The 24515-nt window shown below is 39.2% G+C and overlaps 2 protein-coding genes across 2 annotated transcripts in view; one reads left to right on the top strand and one right to left on the bottom strand.

Annotated features, from left to right (window-relative positions):
• Positions 1–6495, top strand: part of UTP20 (UTP20 small subunit processome component) — a 94203-nt gene extending 87708 nt beyond the window's left edge. The window contains 6 exon segments of the mRNA XM_065888442.1: positions 771–958; positions 1723–1794; positions 4088–4351; positions 4552–4678; positions 5915–6060; positions 6340–6495. Coding sequence (XP_065744514.1) covers positions 771–958; positions 1723–1794; positions 4088–4351; positions 4552–4678; positions 5915–6060; positions 6340–6495 — 953 coding nt within the window.
• Positions 6496–10430: 3935 nt separating this feature from the next.
• On the bottom strand, positions 10431–19645 carry ARL1 (ADP ribosylation factor like GTPase 1). Its single transcript, XM_065888443.1, has 6 exons — positions 19399–19645; positions 17890–18027; positions 15855–15936; positions 14703–14814; positions 11908–12086; positions 10431–10782 (listed from the first exon to the last, which is right to left on the bottom strand). The coding sequence occupies exons 1-6, from the start codon at positions 19400–19402 to the stop codon at positions 10752–10754; spliced, it is 546 nt and encodes a 181-aa protein (XP_065744515.1). The 5' UTR covers positions 19403–19645; the 3' UTR covers positions 10431–10751.
• Positions 19646–24515: the final 4870 nt, after the last annotated feature.

The raw sequence follows: 24515 nt of genomic DNA, 5'->3' as shown, positions 1-24515 counted from the left end.
GTTCATATAGAAAAAAAAGTAAAACCATCTTCATGAAATAAAGCAGCAGAGACTAAAACTCAGATATGAGGTGGCTCTACTGTACTTTCCAAGTGTGGTATGTGGAGAATGGCCCTGTAGCATAAGAGTATGATCTTTAATGGCTCATCCTTAAGATAGTTTAAGGGGTCATGTTTAAGGATATGAGCTCTGGGGCCAGATTAAGCTGGGGCCCAGGCTTGGTTCTGCCTGTTACAGCTTGGCACGTTACTTAGCTCCCTCTGGAACCATAAAATGGGAATGACAGTTCCAACCTCACAGAACTGTTGTGAGGTCTAAATCCGGTAATATGTGTAACACGTTTAGCCTATGCCTGGCACATAGAACACCTCAATAAATGATACCTTTCCAGTCAGCTACTTGGAGCCACTGATTTCAATAGTTATGAGAAAAGGATATGTACCCATGTATATATTTACCTTAATTTTAGTTTAGAAATTGTAGTTGTCAATGCTACCTTATCTCCTTGAGTCTTCAGCTAGTTCTTATGAAACGGGTCTGTTTTCAGGCTGACTCAAAGCTCTCTCGTATCATTTGCCATGGTAGAATTGGTTCTCTAGCTGCTTCCAGTCTCTCCACGTCACTTTCGGGAAGCAGGGGCTGTTTTGTTCATCTCTGATTCCTGAATCCAAGCACATAATAGATACTCAAGAAACGTCTGAATTAGTCACGCTCACCACCACAGAGTCAGGAAAACCTTGACGTCTGAGGATGCGCTTTGGCTCCCTTAGGTCACGTGCAGTCCCATCTGAGACATCCGCACAGCTGGGTGTGGCTCACCGCAGCCCAGATTTTTGGATTGCTCTTTGCCTCTTGCCAACCGGAGGAACTTATCAGAAAACGGAATGTCAAAAAAACTAAAAAGAAACTCTCGGAACCTGTAGCAATCAGCTTCCTAACAAGTGACCTAGACCAAAAGGTATGTTTTCTCTAAGGCTCTTTCCTTCCCTCATCTACATGAGATGTTCATTCTGGTTCCTGTAACTGTCTTGGGGTTGGCCTTGGGATAAACTCTTACAGTCAACAACTTGATGCACATGTGGATCCATAGGAGTGTTAGTAACTAGAGAGGGGTCACCCTCAAGTCCAAGATTTTTCAAAGATAATTTTTAGACCATTGGTCTAGTCAGACTTTTGATTTGCTTATTTAGCATATTTATCTTCCATTATATATTTAAGTTCTTTATCAATACTGGCAAATAAGATACTGTCCGTCCTGCCTCCTTCTGTCCTGCCTCCATAACTTTGTTGATGACTTAATGAGATCATGTTCCTGAAGATGTTAGGTAGGGACCGTGTGTTATCTGTCTCCGATTTCGTAGGGCCTAGCACAATGCCTCGCTTATAGTGGGATCTCCATAAACATTGAATGAGCAGAGAGTGGAAGGGAAGAAAACGGGGGGGGGGGGGGGGAAGTATTTGAATGTTGTAAAGTTGTCTGCCAGTAATCTAAAGGCATATGATCTATATCTCCCCATGTCCTGGAGCTAAAATTCTTATGGCAAATAGAGGGGAACATTTACACAATTTCTGGTCGTGAAACTTCCCTCTCCAGATCTACACAGGTGGTCATTCGGAGCAAAATCTCCTACGTTAGTTGTATCATTATAGTTACTTGGAGTTTTTAAAAACAGTCAGAAATAGCCTGCATTGTGTCTGCCAATGTCCATTTTCTTTTCACAGATGAAAAGTATCTCCCTAGCCTCTTGCCATCAGTTGCACTCCAAATTCTTGGATCAGTCTCTAGGAGAGCAGGTAAGTATTGCAATTCTCCCAGTTAAAGAGAGGGGACCTATTCTACCAACAGTATAGGAATAAGCTTAGGTTTGGTTTTTGGTTTGGTTTGGTTTGGTTTTCCCTAGTTAAAGCTTGGGGGATTAAATGAAATATAAACAAACACTTAAATACCTGTTCAGTTAGGCACATGTATCTAATTGACTCTGGTGTCCATACCGGGATTACTCCTGGCTCCGTTTAAAATTCCCAGTAAAGATGATACAGTGGGAAGCTGGCTGTTTATCTTTTTCATCATCAGTTTTAACATATCTACTCCACGTTGCATCTGAAGCTTTGAAGGACAGTGACTGATTTTTGTGGTTCTTTTAATTATTTATTTTTATTTATTTATTTTACTTTTGCCTGCGTTGGGTCTTCTTGCTGTGCGCGGGCTTTCTCTAGTTGAGGCGAGCGGGGGCTACTGTTCATTGTGGTGCGCGGGCTTCTCATTGTGGTGTCTTGTCTTTGTTGCAGAGCACAGGCTCTAGGCACGCGGGCTCAGTAGTTGTGGCGTGCGGGCTCTAGAGCACAGGCTTAGTAGTTGTGGGCTTAGTTGCTCCGCGGCATGTGGGATCTTCCCAGACCAGGGCTCGAACCTGTGTCCCCTGCATTGGCAGGGGGGTTCTTAACCGCTGCGCTGCCAGGGAAGTCCCTGATTGATTGTTTTTATATTAAACTGTAATATTGAATTTCCTTCCCTTATCCCTGGAAGCGAAAGAGAAACCAATAATGTTCATGCTACAGTGTGGTCTGAGAATTGTCTGTCCTTAACAGAAGGCAGATAAATGATTCCATCACTAAAAAGCTTTATGTAGTTTCATATAAAATTTAATTCTAAGTAAAGTATGGAGAAGAAAGCATTTGTAAATATGCAGTAGATGTGAATTGCTTTTGACTAGTTGGTCTACTGCTCCATTTTATTTTTTCCTCTTGATAGAGCAGTCGGGCTGGTAGATGATGAAGTGACATAGATGTGGTATCTAGATATAAGCAAAGCACTTGACCACGTCTCTTGTGAGCCATTATGAACAACGGAGCAATGCAGATTAAGGGACGGGGCAGTAGAAACTAGGTGAATGTTGTATCTGAAGAGTGATCTCAGGTGGCATGCCATGAACACTGATACTTCTTTTTTTAATGGCAGGGTTGGGGAGGGAATGGATAGCTATTCAATGGACAGCAAAGTGAGGCCAAAGAAATCATGCCAGGGTGGACAGTGGGTGGGGCCTTACACAATATGAGTTTTAATAGAGGATGACAAACCATACAAACTCGGGACAGGTAGGAAGAGATTTACTAGTACCAGCCCAGGTTGAAAGAAATGATGGATTTTACTTCACCTTAATCTTAGAGTGAGTTAACAGTGTGAAGTGGCTGCCACAAGGAGAAAAGGCCTCCAAATCTGGTACTGTCCTCATGCAGGCCCAGCTTCCAGAAGGAAATGATAATCTTGGCATTAACTCTTGATGGCCAGGCTAGCCTTGGACAGTGTGGTGTTCTGAGTACCACATTTGGGGGAACTCTGGGTACACAGCTCCTCTAGCAGAGTTGCCCGGATGGTGAAGGAAATCAAATTCAACTTGGTTTCCTCCTTCACATAACGGGTGTGAAATACCCACGTCAGAGATTTCATGCATGTTGTAGAGTTAGGACTCAATAAATGGGTCCATTATTATAAGACTAAAAAATCACCCCTGGGCAATTGGACCAGATGGTATATGCGGGAAAGAGGAGCTCAGTGTTTAAGAACTTGGGCTGGAATTCTAAAGACCTTTGAATCCTGACTGACCACTCACTTTGTCGTTGGCTGAGATTTACCAACTCTGAGCCTTGGTTTTCTCTCCTGATAATAGTACCTAATAGGGATATTTTAAAGTTGAATTGGAATGCTGTATACAAGGTAACTAGTCAGTGCTCAGTAAATGGATCAGTAAAGGGAAACTGTTATTTTGGTGAAGAATGGATGGACGAAGGAATTTAATGGAATGAGGATCAAAGCTCTCCTGAAAAATGTAAATGGATGACCCAGAATGGAATTATTTACTCAATGGAACCTTAAAGAATAGAAGTAGGCCAAATGGATAAAAGCTACATGGAAGTAGGTTTGGACACACTGTAAGAGGTAAACTGAAGAATAATCCAAACAAAGGCTCGATCGTCAGTTTAACAGTGCAATACCCAGTTTTCTGTTTTCTAATTGTAGGATACCTGTTTTAGCTTCTGCAAAATCAGAATCCAGTTCTTACCCTTCCCCTCTGCCCCTTTTTCTAAGGTTGTTAAGAATTTGTTGTTCGTAGCCAAAGTCTTATATTTACTGGAACCTGATTCTGGGGATGAGCAAGGTAACGTAAAAGAAGACATGGAAGAACAGGAAGTTTTAGGTGATGGCCTGGCCAGAGAGGATGTGGAAGAACACAAGGCGTGTGCAGACAAGAATGAAGAGCGGAGCGAGCCAGCCACGCTGCTGTGGTTGATACGGAAGTTGTCCCGGATCGCAAAACTGGAAGCTGCTTATTCACCTAGAAACCCGTTAAAGGTGCGATGCATGTGCAAAATGACTGAAAGTAGTCTTTTTTTTTTTTTTTTAAGTATTTTAATGGTTTTAGTTATCCTCCTAAGTCCCTAGGAACTTTTGAACCCAGAACTGCAGCAATAACATCTGCCCCGAAATAGACGTTGTTTTCTAAATTAACTGTGTAGCTGCAAGTATAAAAGAAAAATGATCTGTACTTTCAGAGAACATGCATCTTTAAGTTTCTTGGAGCTGTAGCAATGGATCTTGGAATAGACAAGGTGAAGCCGTACCTCCCAGTGATCATAGCTCCTTTGTTCCGAGAACTGAACAGCACCTATTCGGACCAGGGTAATTCTGCGGCCTCTCTTCTGAATACTTGCATGTTAGGATTCCTGTCTTCTCTCCTGAATGCTTCCTTCTTCCTTTCTGTCCTCCCTCTCTGCCAGAGTTTAAGAAAGAAAACTTGCTAGGTATCAAGACAATTAACAGCAAGCAAATAAGGCATATTTGTGTTATTTTTAACTGTCTTCTCTCCTATATGCTTTCTTGTGTCTAAGAGTGAACGTTTCTCTCCTAAAAGATGATGTTTTACTCCTAAGCATAGATTAAATATTCAAAGAAAAATAACTTGGGGTGGTTCTAAACCTCATAGTGCTGTGAAAAATAATGAACAAATGTCATTATATTTTCAAAAATTACAAGGCAAAAATATGAAATAGTTTTTAGTTCAAATATTTTAAATTTTCCAATTTTTTTTTCTTGCCTGGTACATTTGGTACATTTGGTACATGATATTAGGAAAAGTGGGAATTAGGGGTTGGAAAGAGAGGCGGTAAAGTGGATGTTAAGAATTTTAAAAACAAAAATGAAGTGAATGTCAAAATAGAAGCTGTTTTAGTCCTACAGCCTGGAGAGAGAGTTTCCTTCTTAGAGGTCAGGTTGACTTTGATTCCCAGCCAACATTTATTGAGCACCTAAATAAGGGTTCAGCGGTGGAAAAGGCCCAATCCTCGTCTTCAAGAAACTTGCAATCTACAGTAGGTGTCATGAGCTTTCCTGAAATTGAATGCAGAAATCCTCGACTCTTTGCATTTGGGAGAGAGGAGGCAGGGAAGGGTGGGAGAATATGGCTTTTTGTCAGCTTCTCAAAGGAGTCTTTGATCCAAAAAAAGAGGTTACCAGCCAGCGCCAAGCCTCTATGACCCGGGAATTAGAGAAACACAATTACCTTTCTTTGCCCCCATCTGCAGAGAGCTGAGCAGGTTAATAAAGGTAACCCAAAACATTTGTCAAGTCCTCAAATTACTTTGATGTCTTCTGAGCCCGGATTCCCTTGGGAAGTTGCTTCATGGTCTCTGATCTCTTGCTGCATCCTGGATGAGGTGTGGCTCAGAGCGCTGTGTCCAGCACTTCTGCTTGTTCTCCCATCTCAGCAACAGAGGCTAGTTTCAGATCAGTGTTTAATGTTGAAGTGATAAAAGTGATAAAGCCTCAGGAGTTTAAATTTTGTGTGTTGTTTATTTTCTACATATTCAAATGTGTCCTTTCCTACGTGTTTCTGATTATTATTGTGTGCGTGATTAGATCCTTCGCTGAAGAATCTATCCCAGGAAATCATAGAATTACTGAAAAAGCTGGTTGGGCTTGAGAGCTTCTCCTTAGCGTTTGCCTCTGTACAGAAACAGGCTACTGAGAAAAGGGCACTCCGGAAAAAGAGGAAGGCTTTGGAGGTAGGCCTGCTCTTTGAAGAAATGGCATGTTCATTAGGCTTAACTGTTTTTAACCAGGGGTGTGTGCATGCATGTGTGTCAGACTTACCCGGGGAGGAAAGAGGAGTTGGATGTATTTGAGAAGTGGGACTTTATAACTGGGACTCCAGATTTTCTTCAATGGGCATGTATTGCATTTGTGATGTTTAAGGTGAACAAAATGGTCCATTTCTGCATTTGATTTTTATTGGTTTAACAGTCACTTTAAAAGTAGTATAACATTTCTATTCTTTTTTCAAGTTTGTAACTAATCCTGATATCGCTGCCAAGAAAAAGCTGAAGAAACACAAAAATAAAAAGGAAGCAAAGAAGAGAAAGATCGAGTTCCTGCGTCCAGGCTATAAGGCCAAGAGACAAAAGAGCCACAGCCTGAAAGATTTAGCAATGGTGGAGTAAAGTGCTCCCTGTGCTAATACAGTGTCCCAACTTACCCCGAAACATGAACTTTCTAGTGTATCTGCTGGTCCAAAATCATAGGTTTTATTATTTAATTTAAACTTTGGCACAGGTTGTATATTATACAGTTTAATATAATTCATGCTTATTTTTAATTAAAATATTTCATACCACTACTGTATCTTCACTGTCTAAAAAGCATTTGACACTAGTGATAAAGAGCTTAAAATGTATTTTTCTTTTTAAAAATACACATTAAAATAGCAAGACAACATGTAGAAGTTAGGAATAAATCAAACAAATGATTTGCAATACCTGTACGGAGGAAATTATAAAACGTCATCAAAAGGCATTAAGAAAGGTCTGCACAAATGGAGAAGTATAACCATGTTCATGAGTAGGAAGATTCAGTATCATAAGTTGCTTTCATCCCCAGTTGGATCCCACTGGTAAATGCGTATCTGAGCAAAATCCCAAAGGAGTTCTTCATATTATCCCAACAAGCTGATTCCAAAATTTATATGGAAGATAGTAAATCGAGAATAGCCATGATGCTTTTAAAAAAGGAGAATAGGGTGAGGGGCTTGCCCTCTCAGATATGAAAAATAAGACCAAAAGTGCTGTCTGTGGAGGGACGATGTGATAAATTCTACTTCATTAAAATTAAGACCGTCTACTTACAGAAAGATACAACTGGGACATAGTATGTACCATATACTGATAAAGGATTAGTAGCACCCAGGCTATATAATGAATACCTATGAATCAACAAAGATAATACAGTAGGAAAAGTGGCAAAAGAGAGAAAGAGGCATTGCAGAGGAAATATAAATGGCCCTTAAACCTCAACATTTAGCAAATATGGCTATACCAATGTTAAAGTACTTATGTACTGGTTAGTAAGTAGTCACTACCTTGAGACCCCCCAGCTGCCACCCTGGCTATATGAGTCCCTAGACTCCATGTCTCCCCATACCAGAAATTAAAGGACTAATACCTGGACTAGTAGGGGTCCTCCTGCATCAGCTATATCTAAATATTTTTTTGAGTCACTCCTGTATTTAGCCTCATTAATAATTAGGAAAATGCAGATTAACATCAGAATGAAATTCCATTTTGAACCCTTCAGATTTATAAAGCTGACAATACCAAATGTTGGCAAGCATGGTGGAGGAAAGGGCACTCTTATAAACCACTTTGGAAAACAATTTGGCATTATCTTGTTCAACCGTATCTTTTGCCTCTCTATACACTTGATGTAGAAGCAATATTCTTTACTGCCCAATATATTTGGAAGGGAGGGGGGTGAAAGAATCTATCCTACGCTTTACGTTTTATTTAATTCTCATAGTCTTCCTGAGAGCTTCCTAAAACTCATTATTTTACAGATGAGGAATCTCATCTCAGATGAAATAATCTACCTAAGGGTGACACAGGTTGTAGATGGCAAGAGTTAAGATTCAAACCCAGAATTGAAAGCCCATGCTCTTTGTAATTTGTAATTATGGGATTAGAAATATTATAGCATAAGGCATAGGAATCAAATGTTCAAACATTCATGAACTTCAGAATTTGTGTTTTGATGTAGTTTATATATCAAACGAGTTCTCACACTCCTAAGGTGTTTGTAATGTGCCAAAAGGATAAACATAGGGCATCTTGGAAGGCAGACTCAATTCTAAGTGATTTAAAGTGCATGTACTGCTTTTATAAAACTTTTTAAATCAGAAAACAAAATACTAAAGCAAAAATCAGGAAGAATAAGTATCTCAAGTATATTGAGCACAGCTTTGTTTTAATCAGTAAATATTTATTGAGTGCCTAGTATGTGCCAAGTGCACCATACTAGATGCAAGGGATTCTAACAGTAAATGATGTATGGTCCCTGCCCTCAAGGAGCTTACATTTCCACAATTTAAAGTGCATCTCAGGTATTCTGGTAATAGAATTCCACCTCAATTTCTCATTTTTGAAAATTTAATCACATGACACAGCACAACTACCAACCAGAATTATAAAACAGAACGTTAGAGCTAAAAGAAAACTTTGACGTTATTTGTTCAAAAAGAAAAACCAAATAAACAAAAACTGATGGAGTGTGGCCCTTTGTGCCTAGAACTCATGTGTTCTGATTTCAAGTTTGGTGTTTTTTTCATTTCCAGGCTTCTCACAAAACAATACTCGGTTGATTTTTATAAATGAGAACTTTCAAACTCCTGTAACATACCTGTACAGTTGTTTCCTGCTAGATAAGGACCTTATAACTCATACCATATTAAAATAAGTGTATGCTCCATTTACCCCATCCTATTCTTTGTGACAAACCAGAGGGCTCAGGATCATCCAAGCGCTGGCCTTCGCTACCAGGGCTACACGTCAGGCAGCACTTGCCTGCCAGGGCCGCCCCTCCACTGACTTCTACGTTCACAGTGTTCCTGAACCACTGGGGAGTATTTAGCCACTTGGGTACAAGCCCAGCAGTAGATATGTGCCACTGACCAGACCCAAGTATAAACTGCAGATGTACTATTTCCTAGCTGACAAATATAAAAGCATACTATTTGAACCATGAACATATTCTGAGGTGCCATAATGTGCCAAGCACCATACTGGATGCTACGGATACAAACATGAAAAAGACAGTCTGCCCATCAGGAGTGCCTTGGAAACCATGAAACAATGTTAGTTATATGCTCAGTTAGTAATATTAGGTGCACTGGGAACACCTGTCCCGGGAAGAAGGTCTCCAAAAGCTTTCCAAGAAATCAAATTAGGAATGGGTGCTAGAGAACAAGAAAAGTCCCACAGATTAGAAAAGAAAGTCACATTCATGTGAGCTGAATGACCACTAGCTTTCCTGAGACCTGAGGGGCACAATGGTATAAGTTCTCTTTACTGGCATCTAATTTTTTAAATGCTGTTTGTCCAACTAAAAAAATGAAAAAATTGCTCCCAATTTTAGTAATTACTAAGGACTCTTATTTACTTCTGTCATACTGTAGACTGGGTTGTTTGAAAAGTTCCTTTAAGAAGTCCCTTAGAATATAATTGTTTTTGACAGCCTAGCAGCTGTAAGCCTAATTTTTAAACGAATACTTAATTCTCCCTGTAGAATCAGTAAGATTTTGACTTTTCACCAATCAAATTTACATGTTCAATTACAGGTAGATAAAAGGAATCAAAGGCAGCAAAAACATCTTTTACAATGCTGCTTAAAATAGATCTTTTTTAAAAATTTCCTTTCATGTGAAATTTTCTTTAATGTGTTGTGAACTCCAACAAATATAACCATTTGGGATTGTTTTTACTACCTGTACTGGTAAGGACAAAGAAATTTATAGACATTATTTTGATTGTAATGTGTCTACTTCAATTAGCTTAATTTTATATAAGGAGTTAAGCTGTGTTGTCGATGTTGGCATTTTCAGGAATTTATGGTATAGTTTATGGGACAAGCTTCTGACCCTGTGAAGTCTCACTTTAAGCCGTCTTCCCACCTCCCTAGCAGGTGACACTGGTCAAGCCAGTCTATCAGAATTTTGGGTCCATGTCCATAAAAATGAAGATGTAAAAATGATGTCCTAGCTACCTCAGAGGGTTCCTGTACAAACTAACTAGGAAGGCCCAAATCTGTAAAAATTTCCCAACAACCATAAATACTATAAAATGATAATTACAGATAAGTCAGTGAAGATAGCCACCAAAATAATTACTTCAACTTCACACCTATAACCAAAAGCTTTTAAATGAAACAGCTTAAAGTGGTCATTAAGCAAATGAAGACTATAATTAACCCACGCTAGGTTCCTAGCCTACTCTATTGAGCCTAATCTTTGGAAAAACTTAATTCATTTTAGGGGGAAAAAAATCTGAGTTAAGGTATTTTTTAGTGTTAATACAAACAAGCTGCAACCACTAATTTAAAATTGGAGGGCTTTTTCCTCAATAAGAGTACATTCTTTAATAGGACTGTATCTGAATAAGAATTCCATACAAATAGAATATATACCTTAACACAAGATAACAAGGAAGGAATATTTTACATTATACAGAACACACATTCAGTTGATTCAATCACAATGAGTTACCCTTCCAACCAAATACTTATTTTTAATACTTATTACAAATGTTGCAGTCAGTTTGGTATACGCTGACAATCATACAGTTTTAACATTTAGTAGTGTGAAGCACACTTTAACTGTTTCCAAAGGGATATGTGATGTGGTCTTCGTTTCAAAGGAGCAGAAGTGACTGAATTACTGTCTGCTCTTTAGTGTTTCAACTAACCTGTGAAGAGAAAATGAACAGTTTCATAAGATTAACTTCAAACTTTCAGGTATAGATCATTTATTATATAAATTTTATACTGGAGGTGGATTCCAAAGCACTTTAAATGATGAAGGCTAAGACAGTTATATTAAAAGAATGAGATTATGGACTCAATTGCCATGAGGGTCTTTTAGCTTTCACTTTCTCTATGCTTTGAATGAATAATCAAAAAAGACCAGGGACTTCCCTGGTGGGACAGTGGTTAAGAATGTGCCTGCCAGTGCAGGGGACACGGGTTCAATCCCTGGTCCAGGAAGATCCCACACGCCACAGAGCAACTAAGCCCGTGAGCCACAACTACTGAGCCTGCGCTCTAGAGCCCACGCGCCGCAATGACTGACCCCATGCACCGCAACTACTGAGCCTGCGTGCTGCAACTACTGAAGCCCATGCGCCTAGAGCCTGTGCTCCACGGGAAGCCACTGCAAATGAGAAGCCCATGCACTACAACAAACAGTAGCCCCCGCTCACCACAACTAGAGAAAGCCCGCGTGCAGCAACGAAGATACAATGCAGCCAAAAATAAATAAATATTTTTAAAATAATAAATAAATAAATAATCAAAAAATACCAGATATCCACTTTCCAGGCTGCTACTACTAGAGCCAGGCCAGATGTGGATAATTCAGAGATGAAAACTAGTCTCGGTCTTCAAGGAGATGACAATGTAATAAGCAGATGCACAAACCAACTACAAGACAGTGTAACAAGTACCACTATATCACTGACCTGTGACAAGGACCTCTATGTGTGTGGTAAGGCAGTGGGCATGAAGTTATGTCAGGGAAGGCTCTTGAGAAACACAGAGCCTTAACCTAAGTCCTGAAGGATAAGGAACTGGAGGGTGCGGTGAGGTAGGGGAAAAAGCTAGAAATACAGCAAAGAGCTGGTGGCTTATCTAACTATAATTAGGTGTGGTTGAAATAAAAGCAGATGTACATGAAGACCAGTGGAAGAAAAGGGTGGAGGAACAATATGGTAAACTGATAAATAATCTGAATTTCATCCTTAAGACCAAAGGGAAATGACACATGTATGTACACAACGCATGTACACACAGATGGCTTCTGGAAACATACTTACCATTCCATTGCCTCATCAAGGCCAGTGCCTTTGGTTGCAGAAGTTTTGAATATTTGCCATTTTCGGTCCTTCAAGGCAGGTAACCCAAGTGAATTTGCCATCTCCGAGGGAGTCATGGCCTGTTCCATGTCCTGCTTATTTGCAAACACCACTAAAATGGCTTTTCTCAGCTCTTCTTCCTAAATAACATAGAAAAGGTTTGATTTCTTCTAATCAATTTGCTCCCTTGAGTTTGGGAAGAAATGCCAAAAAAAAAATCCATTATTTTAAAAGCGTATTTCCTAATTATTAATATACAATGTTCATTATAAATTATTTGAAATTATAGAGAAGTATGAAGAAAAGAAACTTCACCCATAATCCTATCTCCTAAACATGATCACTGTTTAACATTTTGGGTATTTTCTACTGCTTTGTAATTCAGATACTTATAGTTTATTTAGTATATATATACATTTAAGATCACATTTGAATACAGTTCCATACCCTGCTTTAAAAAATAAACTAAACATTAAATTGTGGATGTTTTTCCAAACTATCAAAAAAAAGTTTTTTAAATTAATTTATTTTATTTATTTATTTTTGGCTGCATTGGGGCTTCATTGCTGTGCGTGGCCTTTCTCTAGTTGTAGCGAGCAGGGGCTACTCTTCATTGTGGTGCCCGGGCTTCTCATTGCAGTGGCTTCTCTTGTTGTGGAGCATGGGCCCTAGGCACACCGGCTTCAGTAGTTGTGGCACACGGGCTCAGTAGTTGTGGCTCACAGGCTGTAGAGCACAGGCTCGGTATTTGTGGTACACGGGCTTAGTTGCTCTGCGGCATGTGGGATCTTCCTGGACCAGGGCTTGAACCCATGTCCCCTACATTAGCAGGCAGATTCTTAACCACTGTGCCACCAGGGAAGTCCCTCAAAAAAAATTTTAAAACATTAATGGTACAGCCACTATGGCGAACATTATGGAGGTTCCTTAAAAAACTACAAATAGAACTACCATATGACCCAGCAATCCCACTACTGGGCATATACCCTGAGAAAACCATAATTCAAAAAGAGTCATGTACCAAAATGTTCATTGCAGCTCTACTTACAATAGCCCAGAGATGGAAACAACCTAAATGTCCATCATCAGATGAATGGATAAAGAAGATGTGGCACGTATATACAATGGAATATTACTCAGCTATTGAGTAAAACTGAGCTATTTGTAATGAGGTGGATAGACCTAGAGTCTGTCATACAGAGTGAAGTAAGTCAGAAAGAGAAAGACAAATACCATATGCTAACACATATATATGGAATTTAAGAAAAAAAAATGTCATGAAGAACCTAGGGGTAAGACAGGAATAAAGCCACAGACCTACTAGAGAATGGACTTGAGGATATGGGGAGGGGGAAGGGTAAGCTGTGACAAAGTGGGAGAGAGGCATGGACATATATACACTACCAAACATAAGGTAGATAGCTAGTGGGAAGCAGCCGCATAGCACAGGGAGATCAGCTCGGTGCTTTGTGACCGCCTGGAGGGGTGGGATAGGGAGGGTGGGAGGGAGGGAGACGCAAGAGGGAAGAGATATGGGAACATATGTATATGTATAGCTGATTCACTTTGTTATAAAGCAGAAACTAACACACCATTGTAAAGCAATTATACTCCAATAAAGATGTAAAAAAAAAAATTTAATGGTTATACTCTAAACTAAGAATTCATGCACCATAAACTATATAACTTTTCCAGTATTAGATTCTTCCTAGATTCTTTTCACTCTACTATTAGAGAAACCAAAGTGACAGAATCATAATACAGAAATCTTTGTGTGAATCTCTATTTCCTTAACACAATTCTCTAAAAATGGAATCAAAGTATGAAATTTTTTTCAGGTTCTTGTTACATGTATTAATAAACTGCTGTCCAGAGAGGCTGTAACAATTTCAACTCCACGAACAGTGTATGACAGTGCCCATCTCCAATGCAGCTTTGGTAGAATTGAAACTATATATTTTTCCAAACATAGCATTTCATTACATGCTTATTTATTATTAGGGTATTAAAAATAAAAATGTTATTAGCAATAAATTCTTCTCCTATAAATTGTAGGTTCATGCCTTTTGCTCACTTTTCTATTGATTTGCAAAAGGTATTGATACAATTAAGATCACTAATCCTTAGTCACTGGCTGTAAAACTGTGTCTTGGTTCCCCATTTTACCCTAACTTGTATTATTTGGCATCTGAGCTTTGTGGATTTTTTTGTTTGTTTGTACAATATTAATATAATTAAATCTATCTTTTCTTTTGTAATTCCTTCCAATTCTTGGATTTAGAAGGACCTTCTTAATCCAGAAATTTTTAACATATTCCCTTATAATGACTTCCATTTTACATAATTCTTTACTCCATTTAGGATTTTTTGTGTACAAAAGTAAAGCAAATTGATTTTGTGTCTGTAAGTTATAATAGTCCTGACTCATATTCCACATGTACTTTATATCACTAATACATAAATATTAATTGATTGCATCAATTAAAAGTTACTTCTGGGGCTTCCCTGGTGGCACAGTGGTTGGAAGTCCGCCTGCTGATGCAGGGGACGCGGGTTCGTGCCCCGGTCCGGGAGGATCCCACATGCCGCGGAGCGGCTGGACCGTGAGCCATGGCTGCTGGGCCTGCACGTCCGGAGCCTGTGCTCCGCAACGGGAGAGGCCACAGCAGTGAGAGGCCTGCGTACTGCAAAAAAAAAAAAAAAAAACAGCAAGCAAATACAAATGATTTACCCACATTTTAATAAAGTTTTCTTACCTCCAACATGGCAACTAACTCTGATTTGGAAATGCCAATTCGGTCTCGGTCACAACTGTCTACTACATAAATGACTGCATCTGTGTTTGAATAATAACATCTCCAGTATGGCCTGAAGAAAATTCAGAAAGGGAGAATACATTATTATTTGAAAGAAGAAGAAACTGGTATGTTAATTCATATGCTAGGACTTGGCAGTGATGGGGTGGGGGGTATTACTTGCCAATCCTTCCCAATCCATGCCAGAATCAATGCCATAATGATTCATTGTTTCTGATGGACATATATCATATCCCTCAGATGGGATGGGGTGGAAAGCATATTGATAAACATAAATCACAGGACCAAGGAGCTTCAGAATGAGTTCAGACTTTAGGCTGAGAGAATATATTTATAATCTATAAAATCACTAAATGTACCGATAAAAAAAGTTCCACACAGACCTGATTGTTACATCTTAACTAGAAACTCCTTAAGAGGAATGAGTTCTTTAAAAAAAACTTTAATATGATTTTATGTAACAGACATTAAACTGATCACTGAAGACACGAAGTAGACATGGCTAAAATAAGAAACTAGCTCAAAAGTGGTTCAAGAAATAAAATGAGTTACCGGGCAGCAGGATGTCTGGGGAATGCACTACTGATCTTTTAAGATGGTAAGTACCCTAGTGAGTGAGCAGTGACAGTCACTAAACATTCACAGTTGCCATGTCAAGCACAGGATGCTGGGCAGGAGACTTGAATTCCAGAGGGCATTTATGTTCACGTTAGTCCTAAATGGTGGGCCCAAAAGGTATTTTTATGAAATCCAAAACAGTCTGTCTCACAGAGGAAGGGACTGACAAGAACTAACTACAGGATCCTTTTTATTTCAAAACTACTGATGTAATTAGGTCTTGAGATTTTCATGAAAAGATTTTTCATTGAAGTGATATCGGAAAAACTGGCTTCCTTAGATTTTAATTCTTTAGTTAAAATCTTTAATTCTCAGATTTTAATTGAGAGAATAAGGCCGTTTTACCTCATTTTAAACTAGGTGTCTCCCATTAAATTACAAAAGAAGACATATTTTGGTTTACTCCTGTTAACCCTAAAGGAGCCAATAAAGAAACATTCAATACTACAAAATGATCTGGCCTTTGCACCATACCTGATACTTGTCTGTCCTCCTAAATCCCAGACTTGGAATTTTAGGTTCTTGTATGTTACCGTCTCAACATTAAATCCAATGGCTGGAAAAGAAATCAAATTAGCAGTATATGTAGACTAATACATTCCGTCTTCAAAGTATCCAATCTGACTTTCAGCAATTAATGGTAATTGCTGAATCACACTGTTAGTTCAAATATCGTCCCATTTAAGATAAGACAGTATGCTGTGCTACACATGCACACATATGCACACCAATTAGCAAGATCAACACCACTTTCAGGGTATATAAGAACCCCCAGCTACCTCTGCAATTATATAATCCTTAGCTCAATGGAAACCCTATTATGTTAAACTCCCTTCAAAATACAGTACTGGCATACAAAAGTGTTCAGAAAGTTATATTTAGAAAGGACAGTTGCAGATGTATTACAAAAAACGGAATTTTGGTAGGTTGCAAATAAACAGGGAACAAACCCAAGAAAGCCTAGATAGACTCTAAACTTCAGTAGGTAAGGGCACAGCAATGGCTGTATACCTCTTTATTGGAAGCTGAGTTCTCTAAGGCTGGCAATCTCACAGACCCTCTGAAGACTTCCTCAAGAGCTCATTTGTAATAAAGTCATAATGAGATGGTCAAAGGGGAGGAGTCCCATCCCTTTTCCCAGCCATCCTTCTTAGCTGGAGCTCTCGCACCACATGCCTAAGGCAAGATATTACTATCTTCCATTGAAAGGAATCTGAAGGAGGTGGAGAGGTTACTGAAAAAAAACTTAGGAGCTACATATACAAATATTACTAAGATTTCACAAACTTAAAAAAAAATCAAAGTAAAAAATGACTTAACAGCTATAACTGGACAATTAATTTTTTAGATTTAAGTTTATACTGGTAAATGATTATGAATATATGGCAAGTATAAAAAAATTACTATAGCAAACCTGAGTGAAAAACTAAAAAGCAAGTTCATGATGTCTCCCTTAGAATTAAGTAGCAGGGTAATCACTGTCTTCAGCCTCAGTTAGGAATGTTGTTTATTTGCAAAGGACAAGGACGTGGTATGAACCACATTTGCTGAAATGCAATCCACTGGGCTATGTGTATTGCAGGGGCCACCGTGACTCAACTGTAGCAGATTGAGTTGGGTGATTCTGAGAAGCAAAAACCAAGGAAACTGAAATTTACTGAAGGTGGCATAAAGAACTAACAGATGACACAGGGTTTGAAAAGTTCTTCTTTCATAAAAGCTACACTTTTTTTTTTAATCTGGAAATTTAAATAGTACTAAATATAGAAATACCTTGAGTGACAGAGTAACTTTAAAGGCATAATTTAAATATTCTTGAGCAAAGTCTACAAACTATTAGTTTAAATGTACTAATCTTACTAATCTAAGTAAATTCAGGGCATCAAATGAAAATAGCATAAGTAACAGAACAGTCTTCTTATGTAGTAAATTAAGACTGTTGGAGAATATTCTTCTAAGATATCAATTGATTTAAAGTCAAGGTGTTTCTTTTCTTGATATTTTTAAGTACCAGATTCAACACTCAGTCTCTTCAACTCAGATCTTTAAAAATATTCAACAGAATTACTAAAGAGAAACTAATCTTAATCAAATAGTAACAAATACAGAAAAAAAACCACTTCACATGTAATAATATCACTTCATATCTATATAATTCTTTACACAGGTTTACAAAGTATTTTATATACTAGATTTATTTTCCCCTCAAAGCCAATGTATATTTATTATCTTCATTTTATCAACAAAGATACTGGTTCTCAATGAGATTAGGTGGCTTAACTCTACCCAACTTTTAAAACAGCCCTAAACAGCAGAACCCAGCCATGCACAGGGGTTCATAAATTACACCAAACTGTCTGTAAATTTATGAAAAAAAGTGTTATAAATATTATGCTCATAGTAGAAGTTTATGAACCTTATCAATTACATTATATATTTATTCAGAAATAAAGTTATGTTTGATGGAAAGAGAAAGCCCCTATAATTAGTTTATCATACCAACACTTACTAGGAATAGTAGTAACGACTTCTCCAACCTGTAATCTGTACAAAATTGTAGTTTTTCCTGCTCCATCTAATCCCAAAATTAAAATCCTCATTTCCCGGGTTCCAAACAGACTGGAAAAAATGCTTGAGAAAAAGCCACCTTAAAAAATAACAAAGACGTATTTCAAAATCATTTCATGAACTAGGCCCACAAAGCATTTAATCTTACCCTTTGAAAGCTACAGCAAATTAAATAATACTGTAATATTTTCCTTGATTCATAGGTGCATATTTTTTCTTCCAATGAAATACATTATTCAACATCAAACTAGTAATTACCGATTGTTACCATGTCCTGGATACTGTGTCAGGCAGGCACAGAAGATACACTCAAAAATAAGAGAAACAGGACCACTGCCCTCATGGAGCTCACTTTCTAATCGAGAGAATATGGATATCTTAGCATGATCTCCTCACTACCCCCAGAAACCAAAGGGCAAATCAGAATGACAGTGGGACAATGAGGTCCTTGAACATGAAAAGCAATTACTGTTGTACAGTAAATACCTTCAATCACTGATGCCACACACAATACCCGGTTATTTTACCAAGAAATGGCAAAATTAAGAGCTGCAAGTCTGGAAAAATGAATCCACCATGGGTTAGAGAACCTTGAACATTTGTAACACAAGGGGTGTGACTTGACAAAATCCTTTCTACCTTTTACTGGTTAAAAAGAAGCAGAAGAATAAAACTGAAGGGGTTATGCAAAAAGACAAGAAAGCGCTTCTGACGTTCCAGACCAAGAAGTAAACTCCCCAGAAAATCGCTGAGGTATTTAAATAAGGCAAAGAATTTGCATCATTTGGAGGGTTGTAAACAAGTTAAGAAATCTGCACCTTCATTTGGGCTCTAGCGGGGAGGGAAGCTCTACCTGACGCTTGCGATGACAATGTAGTTCCCTCAATTAGCACTCCAAAAACTGAGATTAAAATGTCATCGCTGACTAGTAATACACTCCCTGCCCATTTCCTTCTCCACCTTATCTACAGGAAAAGATACAGGTAAGCAGACAAGTGCCAGGTTGGCCGTAAAACATTACGAGCACCACCCTCTTTCGGAGTTTAAACTGACGCAGTCACAGCGACCACGGAGAGAGAATCCAGAAGCTCATCCTTCACCCAAGAAACCTGAGCAAACCTGCGACTGACACGCTGCCAAGCTTCGCAAGACCAGCTCCATCCAGCAAGTGGCGCTGGGTCCGAGGGGATGACGGAAAAGTTCACCGACCCGCGCTGCCCTCACCTCTGATCCCGCCGGGAAAAAGAACGGGATAAGACGGGGGCGAAGGTTCGAGGCAGGGTCCACGCACACAGGTGAAAAGCCAAGGTGAGTTACGGCCTCAGCAGTCAGCGCTCTAAGACGCTGGCTACTCTGGGCTTTCCAGGCTGGCCCCTCTCCTCCTCCTCCAGACCCCAGCCCTCGGCCTCGGCCTCTCAGCGCGCCCAGGCTCCCTTCTCAGATCCCTCACCCATGATGAACTGCCTGTCCTCCCTCGTCGACCGGCGGAGACTGGGCCCGGCCTCGGCAGCGACTCCTAATCGAGCCTCGGCGCCGCCACCTCCCCTCGCCTGGGCCTGCGCTCCGGCTCCGGCTCCGGCTCCGGCTCGGCTTCGGGCTCTGGTTCCCCGGGGGTTTCCTTGGAAGCCTGGTCAGCCAGCAACTTCCACGTCGGACCTCCCGGCGGGGGCGGGAGCGAGGCAGCCGCGACTGCGCGCCGGGAACGGCGGCCTGAGCGTCCGCGCCGTCACTTTCGACGCAAGTCCCCGGCGCGCAGGGTGTAGATACTGCGGAAGCCGCAAGGAAAATAAAAAAAATTCAAGGACTCCAAGTCTCCCCTGCTTCTGTGGAAAGGCTTCCGAAATAGGGAAGTCGAATTTTCATTTTAAATTCTGAGACCAAGAAGTGGTGAATCCGCCAACCGGGAATGCGCGTTGGGCCTCGATGCGGCAGCCTGACTGGAAGCGGGCGCAGCTTGCGACGTCGCAGAAATTGCTTGTCCTGAAGCGCCCTGCCGGCGTTGACCCGATTTTCCCCTGGCTCCTTCCTCCGACTAGGAAAGAGGGCTACTTTATAATAATAGGAAGAGCCCCGCGCCACCAATGCGGAGCCGCCTAAACTGAGGCCGCCAACGAGATTTTTGGCGTCGCAGTGGCCTGCAGGGTCAGCGTTAGCGTCCCTCCCTCCTTTCTTCTACCTGTACCTTCTCCGATGCTAGCTAAAGGCAGTCATTACTCTATAGGAAAGGTATGTATTTTGAAGGCAACATCGTTTTTCAAAATGCGGTCATTCCTGTTACTGTTGACCTGTTTTTACAGTTCCTGCTTACCAAAAAGAAACGTTTGAGGAAACAAGTATAGCAGCGTGCTAGAATTAAAGGTAAACATTTAGTTTATAAGTCTGTGGAATTTTATTCTTCAAACATTTGGAATTGACCTCACCTCTTTCAAGTCTTTGCTCAAATGTTATTAATATTTAAAATTGCAACCTACTCTACATCCCCCTTATCCTGATTTTTTAGAAGTTACCACTAAACATAATTTACTTACTTACTATGCTTATTTATTGTCTATTGCCCCTCACTAGAATGTAACATCTATGAATGCAAGTATTTTTGTTTATTTTGTTCACTGTTTTGTTCTTGTACTTGGGCGCTAAACAAATATTTGAGAGAATGTGTTGAATTATACGTTTTTAAGGCCAATAACATAAACATTAGTTAACTTAAACATATATTATGCAATATTATTACTTGTTTCCTAAACTAGGCATATCTGAACCACCTGTCCTATTTGATAGGAGAGGCCAAGCTCTCTTCTTCAAGAAAGTTGTTATATTTGAAGAGGAACCACCAGATGGTGGTATTGCTTCAGGCTAATTCTCAGCAGAATGAGATCAGTTGGTCTAATTGATTAAAAGTGGAGTAGACAATTTAATCCTTTTCAAATCTTACGGTCCAGTAATAATTTATTAAATTTTTTAATTGAATGTTTAAATGCAGTCCAAGCAAGTAAAACAATTTCAAAATTCTTTTGACTATAAAGCCACAATACGATCAAATAAGTTTAAAATTTTAAAGCTGGAAGGAACCTCAATTCCAAACATCTCAATTGCACATGAAGAAGTAGAACAAGCTAAGTGATAGAGCCAGGACAGCAACTCTGATCATTTGACTCCCAGGCCTGGAGTAACTGCATCACGATGCCTTCTGTAACTGAGCCGTGATCTATACATTTGGTAAATTGATTTGCAAACACATGACCATACTGTAGTTTCCTAAGTTAGAAACTTAAACATTTCTGTGCGTTACATTACCTAGTGGAAGTTACTTTCTTTTGCTCAGATTTTATTCCATGAAGCAGAAACCTATGAAATATAATAAGTATAAATATATAAGTATAGTAAATATAAGCTTTAGAAGGACTTAATGCTGTGTATTTATAATTGTCTTTTAAACTAAGGAATGTTTTGAAATCATAACTAGGTGTGTGATTTTTCTTTTTTTATATACATCTTTATTGGAGTATAATTGCTTTACAATGTTGTTTTAGTTTCTGCTGTACAACAAAGTGAATCAGCCATATGCATACATATATCCCCATAGCCCCTCCCTCTTGTATGTCCCTCCCACCCTCCCTATCCCACCCCTCCAGGTGGTCATAGCTCATCTCCATGTGCTATGCGGCTGCTTTCCACTAGCTATCTATTTTACATTTGGTAGTGTATATATGTCAGTGCTACTCTCTCACTACGAGGTGTGTGATTTTCACAAATTATGTATTGTATTTCAAATGTTTCCTTTCAATAACATGTACTTTGTCGTCAAAGAATTTCTCTTTAGACTAAGGGGTCTTCTTTTAATTGAGAAATAATTAACATACAATAATATCATTTTTAAGTGTCCAATTCAGTGGTTTTTAGTATATCCACAAGGTTTGCAACAGTCACCACTGTCTAATCCCAGAATGTTTTCATCACCCCAAACAGAAACTCTATACCCATTAAGCAATAACTCCCTACTGCTCCCCTCCTAGCTGCTGATAACCTTTCTGTAGCTACGAATTTGCCTATTTTAGATATTTCATATAAGTGAAATCATACACTATTTGTCCTTTTGCGTCTGGCTTATTTCACTTAACATAATGTTTTCAAGGTTAATCCATGTTGTGGCATGTATGAAGTACTTCATTCCTTTTTACTGCTAAGTAATATTCTGTTGTATGGATATACCATGTTTTGTTTATCCATTCATCAGTTGATGGATATTTGAGTTCCCATTTTTTGGCTTTTTGAATAATGATGCTACAGACATTTGTGTACATGTTTTTGTGGAAATACACGTCTTCAGTTCTCTTAGTTATATGCCTAGGAGTGGAATCGCTGGGTCATATGGTACCTCCACAACTAGAGAAAGCCCGCATGCAGCAACGGAGACTCAATGCAGCCAAAATTAAAATAAATAAATCTATTTTAAAAAACATTGTCTTGGCTATCCTGGATCCCTTGCATTTCCATATTGAATTTTAGGATCAGCTTGTTTGTTTATGCAAAGAAAGGCAGTTGGAATTTTGATAAGTATTGTACTGACTTCATAGATTAATTTGAGGAGTATTGCCATTGTAATAGTGAGTCTTCGCCATTCATGAATGTGGGATGTTTTTCCATTTATTACGGTCATCTTTACTTGTTTTCAACAACATTTTATAGTTTTCAGTGTACAGGTCTTGTACCTTTGGTTAAACTAATTCCTGAGTATTTTGAGACTAAGGGTTCTTAACCCTTAGTTAGCACTTCTATCGTATTCTCATTTGAGATACAATTTCAAAATTTCATAATATTCTTTTGAGAGAATAGTTAACAATGAGCACCCATGTACCTAACATCCATCTGTAATAATCATCGGTTTATGGCCATACTTCATAGCCACTCTTGTTCCAAAATTATCCCTACCATTTGCACCCACTCACTAAATTCTTTGTAATCAGGTGCCCACACTTGGACCAGTCAGCTGTGGCTAGGGGAACAGTGTCCACTGGAGGATCATATTTGCTTTCATATGCACCATATACATGAATAAGGGTGCAGGAAGGGGGAAGTTATAGTAGCTGGACACACTAGGTATTCACAGTTATTTTCTGATACCAGTATTTGTCCCCTTGGAGTGGATGTGGCCGGCATTAAGTACAGTATTAATGGCTCTTCCTAAACTATGTCTTGCTGTGATTGTCTTCTGCCCTGGAGAGCTGAGGAAGCAGGACCTCATTCACTAAGGAGGACATAACACACGCCACAGTAGCCCAATGTCTATGGTCTCAGATCTTTCATAAACCACCCTCTTGACCAACCCAGCCCCTTCCTCCCACCTTCCTCTTTTTCCTGAGGGCAAGACTGCCTTGTCTCTCTATCGAAGTTATTATACTAGAAGCGAGAGTTTCTCTCTCATTGCTTTATTTCCTCTCAAATCTCATTATAGAAAGGTGGGGGCATTTCTTATTTTGAAATTCTTGCCAGCTGGAGAAACCTGGGATAAGGAACCGTTTTATTTTCTAACCCAGGAAGCCTGGGCTCTCTGTATCTCCTCCAAATTCTTCTTACAAACTGAACAGTTCTCTAGTGTCTTTCTCTCTTCCCGTTGCTTATACTCAGCTCTAAGAAGCCAAATGACATGCTCAATATTCTGCCTGGAAATAACTCAGCCAGCTAGGCAAGTTCATTCACTGTGTTATCTGTATTTCAAGTTACTACAGGGAACATTTTTATCCACTGTTGCACAGCTGTTTACCCTAAAAGATTTTTGCCAGTCCTTCAGCTCTCACTAACAGCCTCTTCATTTTCCCAGCCTCCACCCACAGTATGGTTCCAAAGTCAATGCCATGTATTTTAAATTTCTATGTACTCCATCTCTAGTACCAATTTCTATATGTCAGTTGTTTATTGCCGTGTAACAAACTGTTTCAAAATGTAGGGACTTAAACCAGCAGTAATTATTATTTATCACAATCATATGGATTGGCCAGGCAGTTATTCTGATCTTGCTGGAGGTTATTCACACAGCTATATTCAGCTGGTACATTGGCTGACTTGGTTGGCCTCTCTCTCCATGTGGTCTTTCATCCTCACCAAAGCTAGACTGATCTTGACATGACTATGGCAGTGCCATACTCCTAGGTATAGACGTAACAGAAATGGATGCACATGTGTACCAAGAGACATGTATAAAAATATTTACATAGCATTATTCATAATAATAAAAAACTGTAAACAACCCAAATATCTGTCAGTAGTAGAATGGATTCATAAATTGCAATGTATTTACATGATGGACATCGATATAACAAGGCAAATGAAAGAACTACAGTTGTATACTGGAGAAATATAAACACATAATTGAACAAAAGAAGCAGACACCAAAGAAAGCATACTATATATGATTCCGTGCATATAAGTTCAAAACCAGGCAAAACTGAACTATAATGTAAATTTTTGGAAAGGAGAAAGTGGGTAGGTGGAAGCATGAGGAAAGTTTCTGGAATGTTCTGATATTCTGTTTTCTGACCTGACTTCTTTGCTTCTTTGATAATTCATTGA

This window comes from Phocoena phocoena, chromosome 11, assembly GCF_963924675.1.
Source record: "Phocoena phocoena chromosome 11, mPhoPho1.1, whole genome shotgun sequence".
In the NCBI taxonomy this organism is placed as follows: Eukaryota; Metazoa; Chordata; class Mammalia; order Artiodactyla; family Phocoenidae; genus Phocoena; species Phocoena phocoena.
This window is presented reverse-complemented; position numbering and strand designations above follow the sequence as displayed.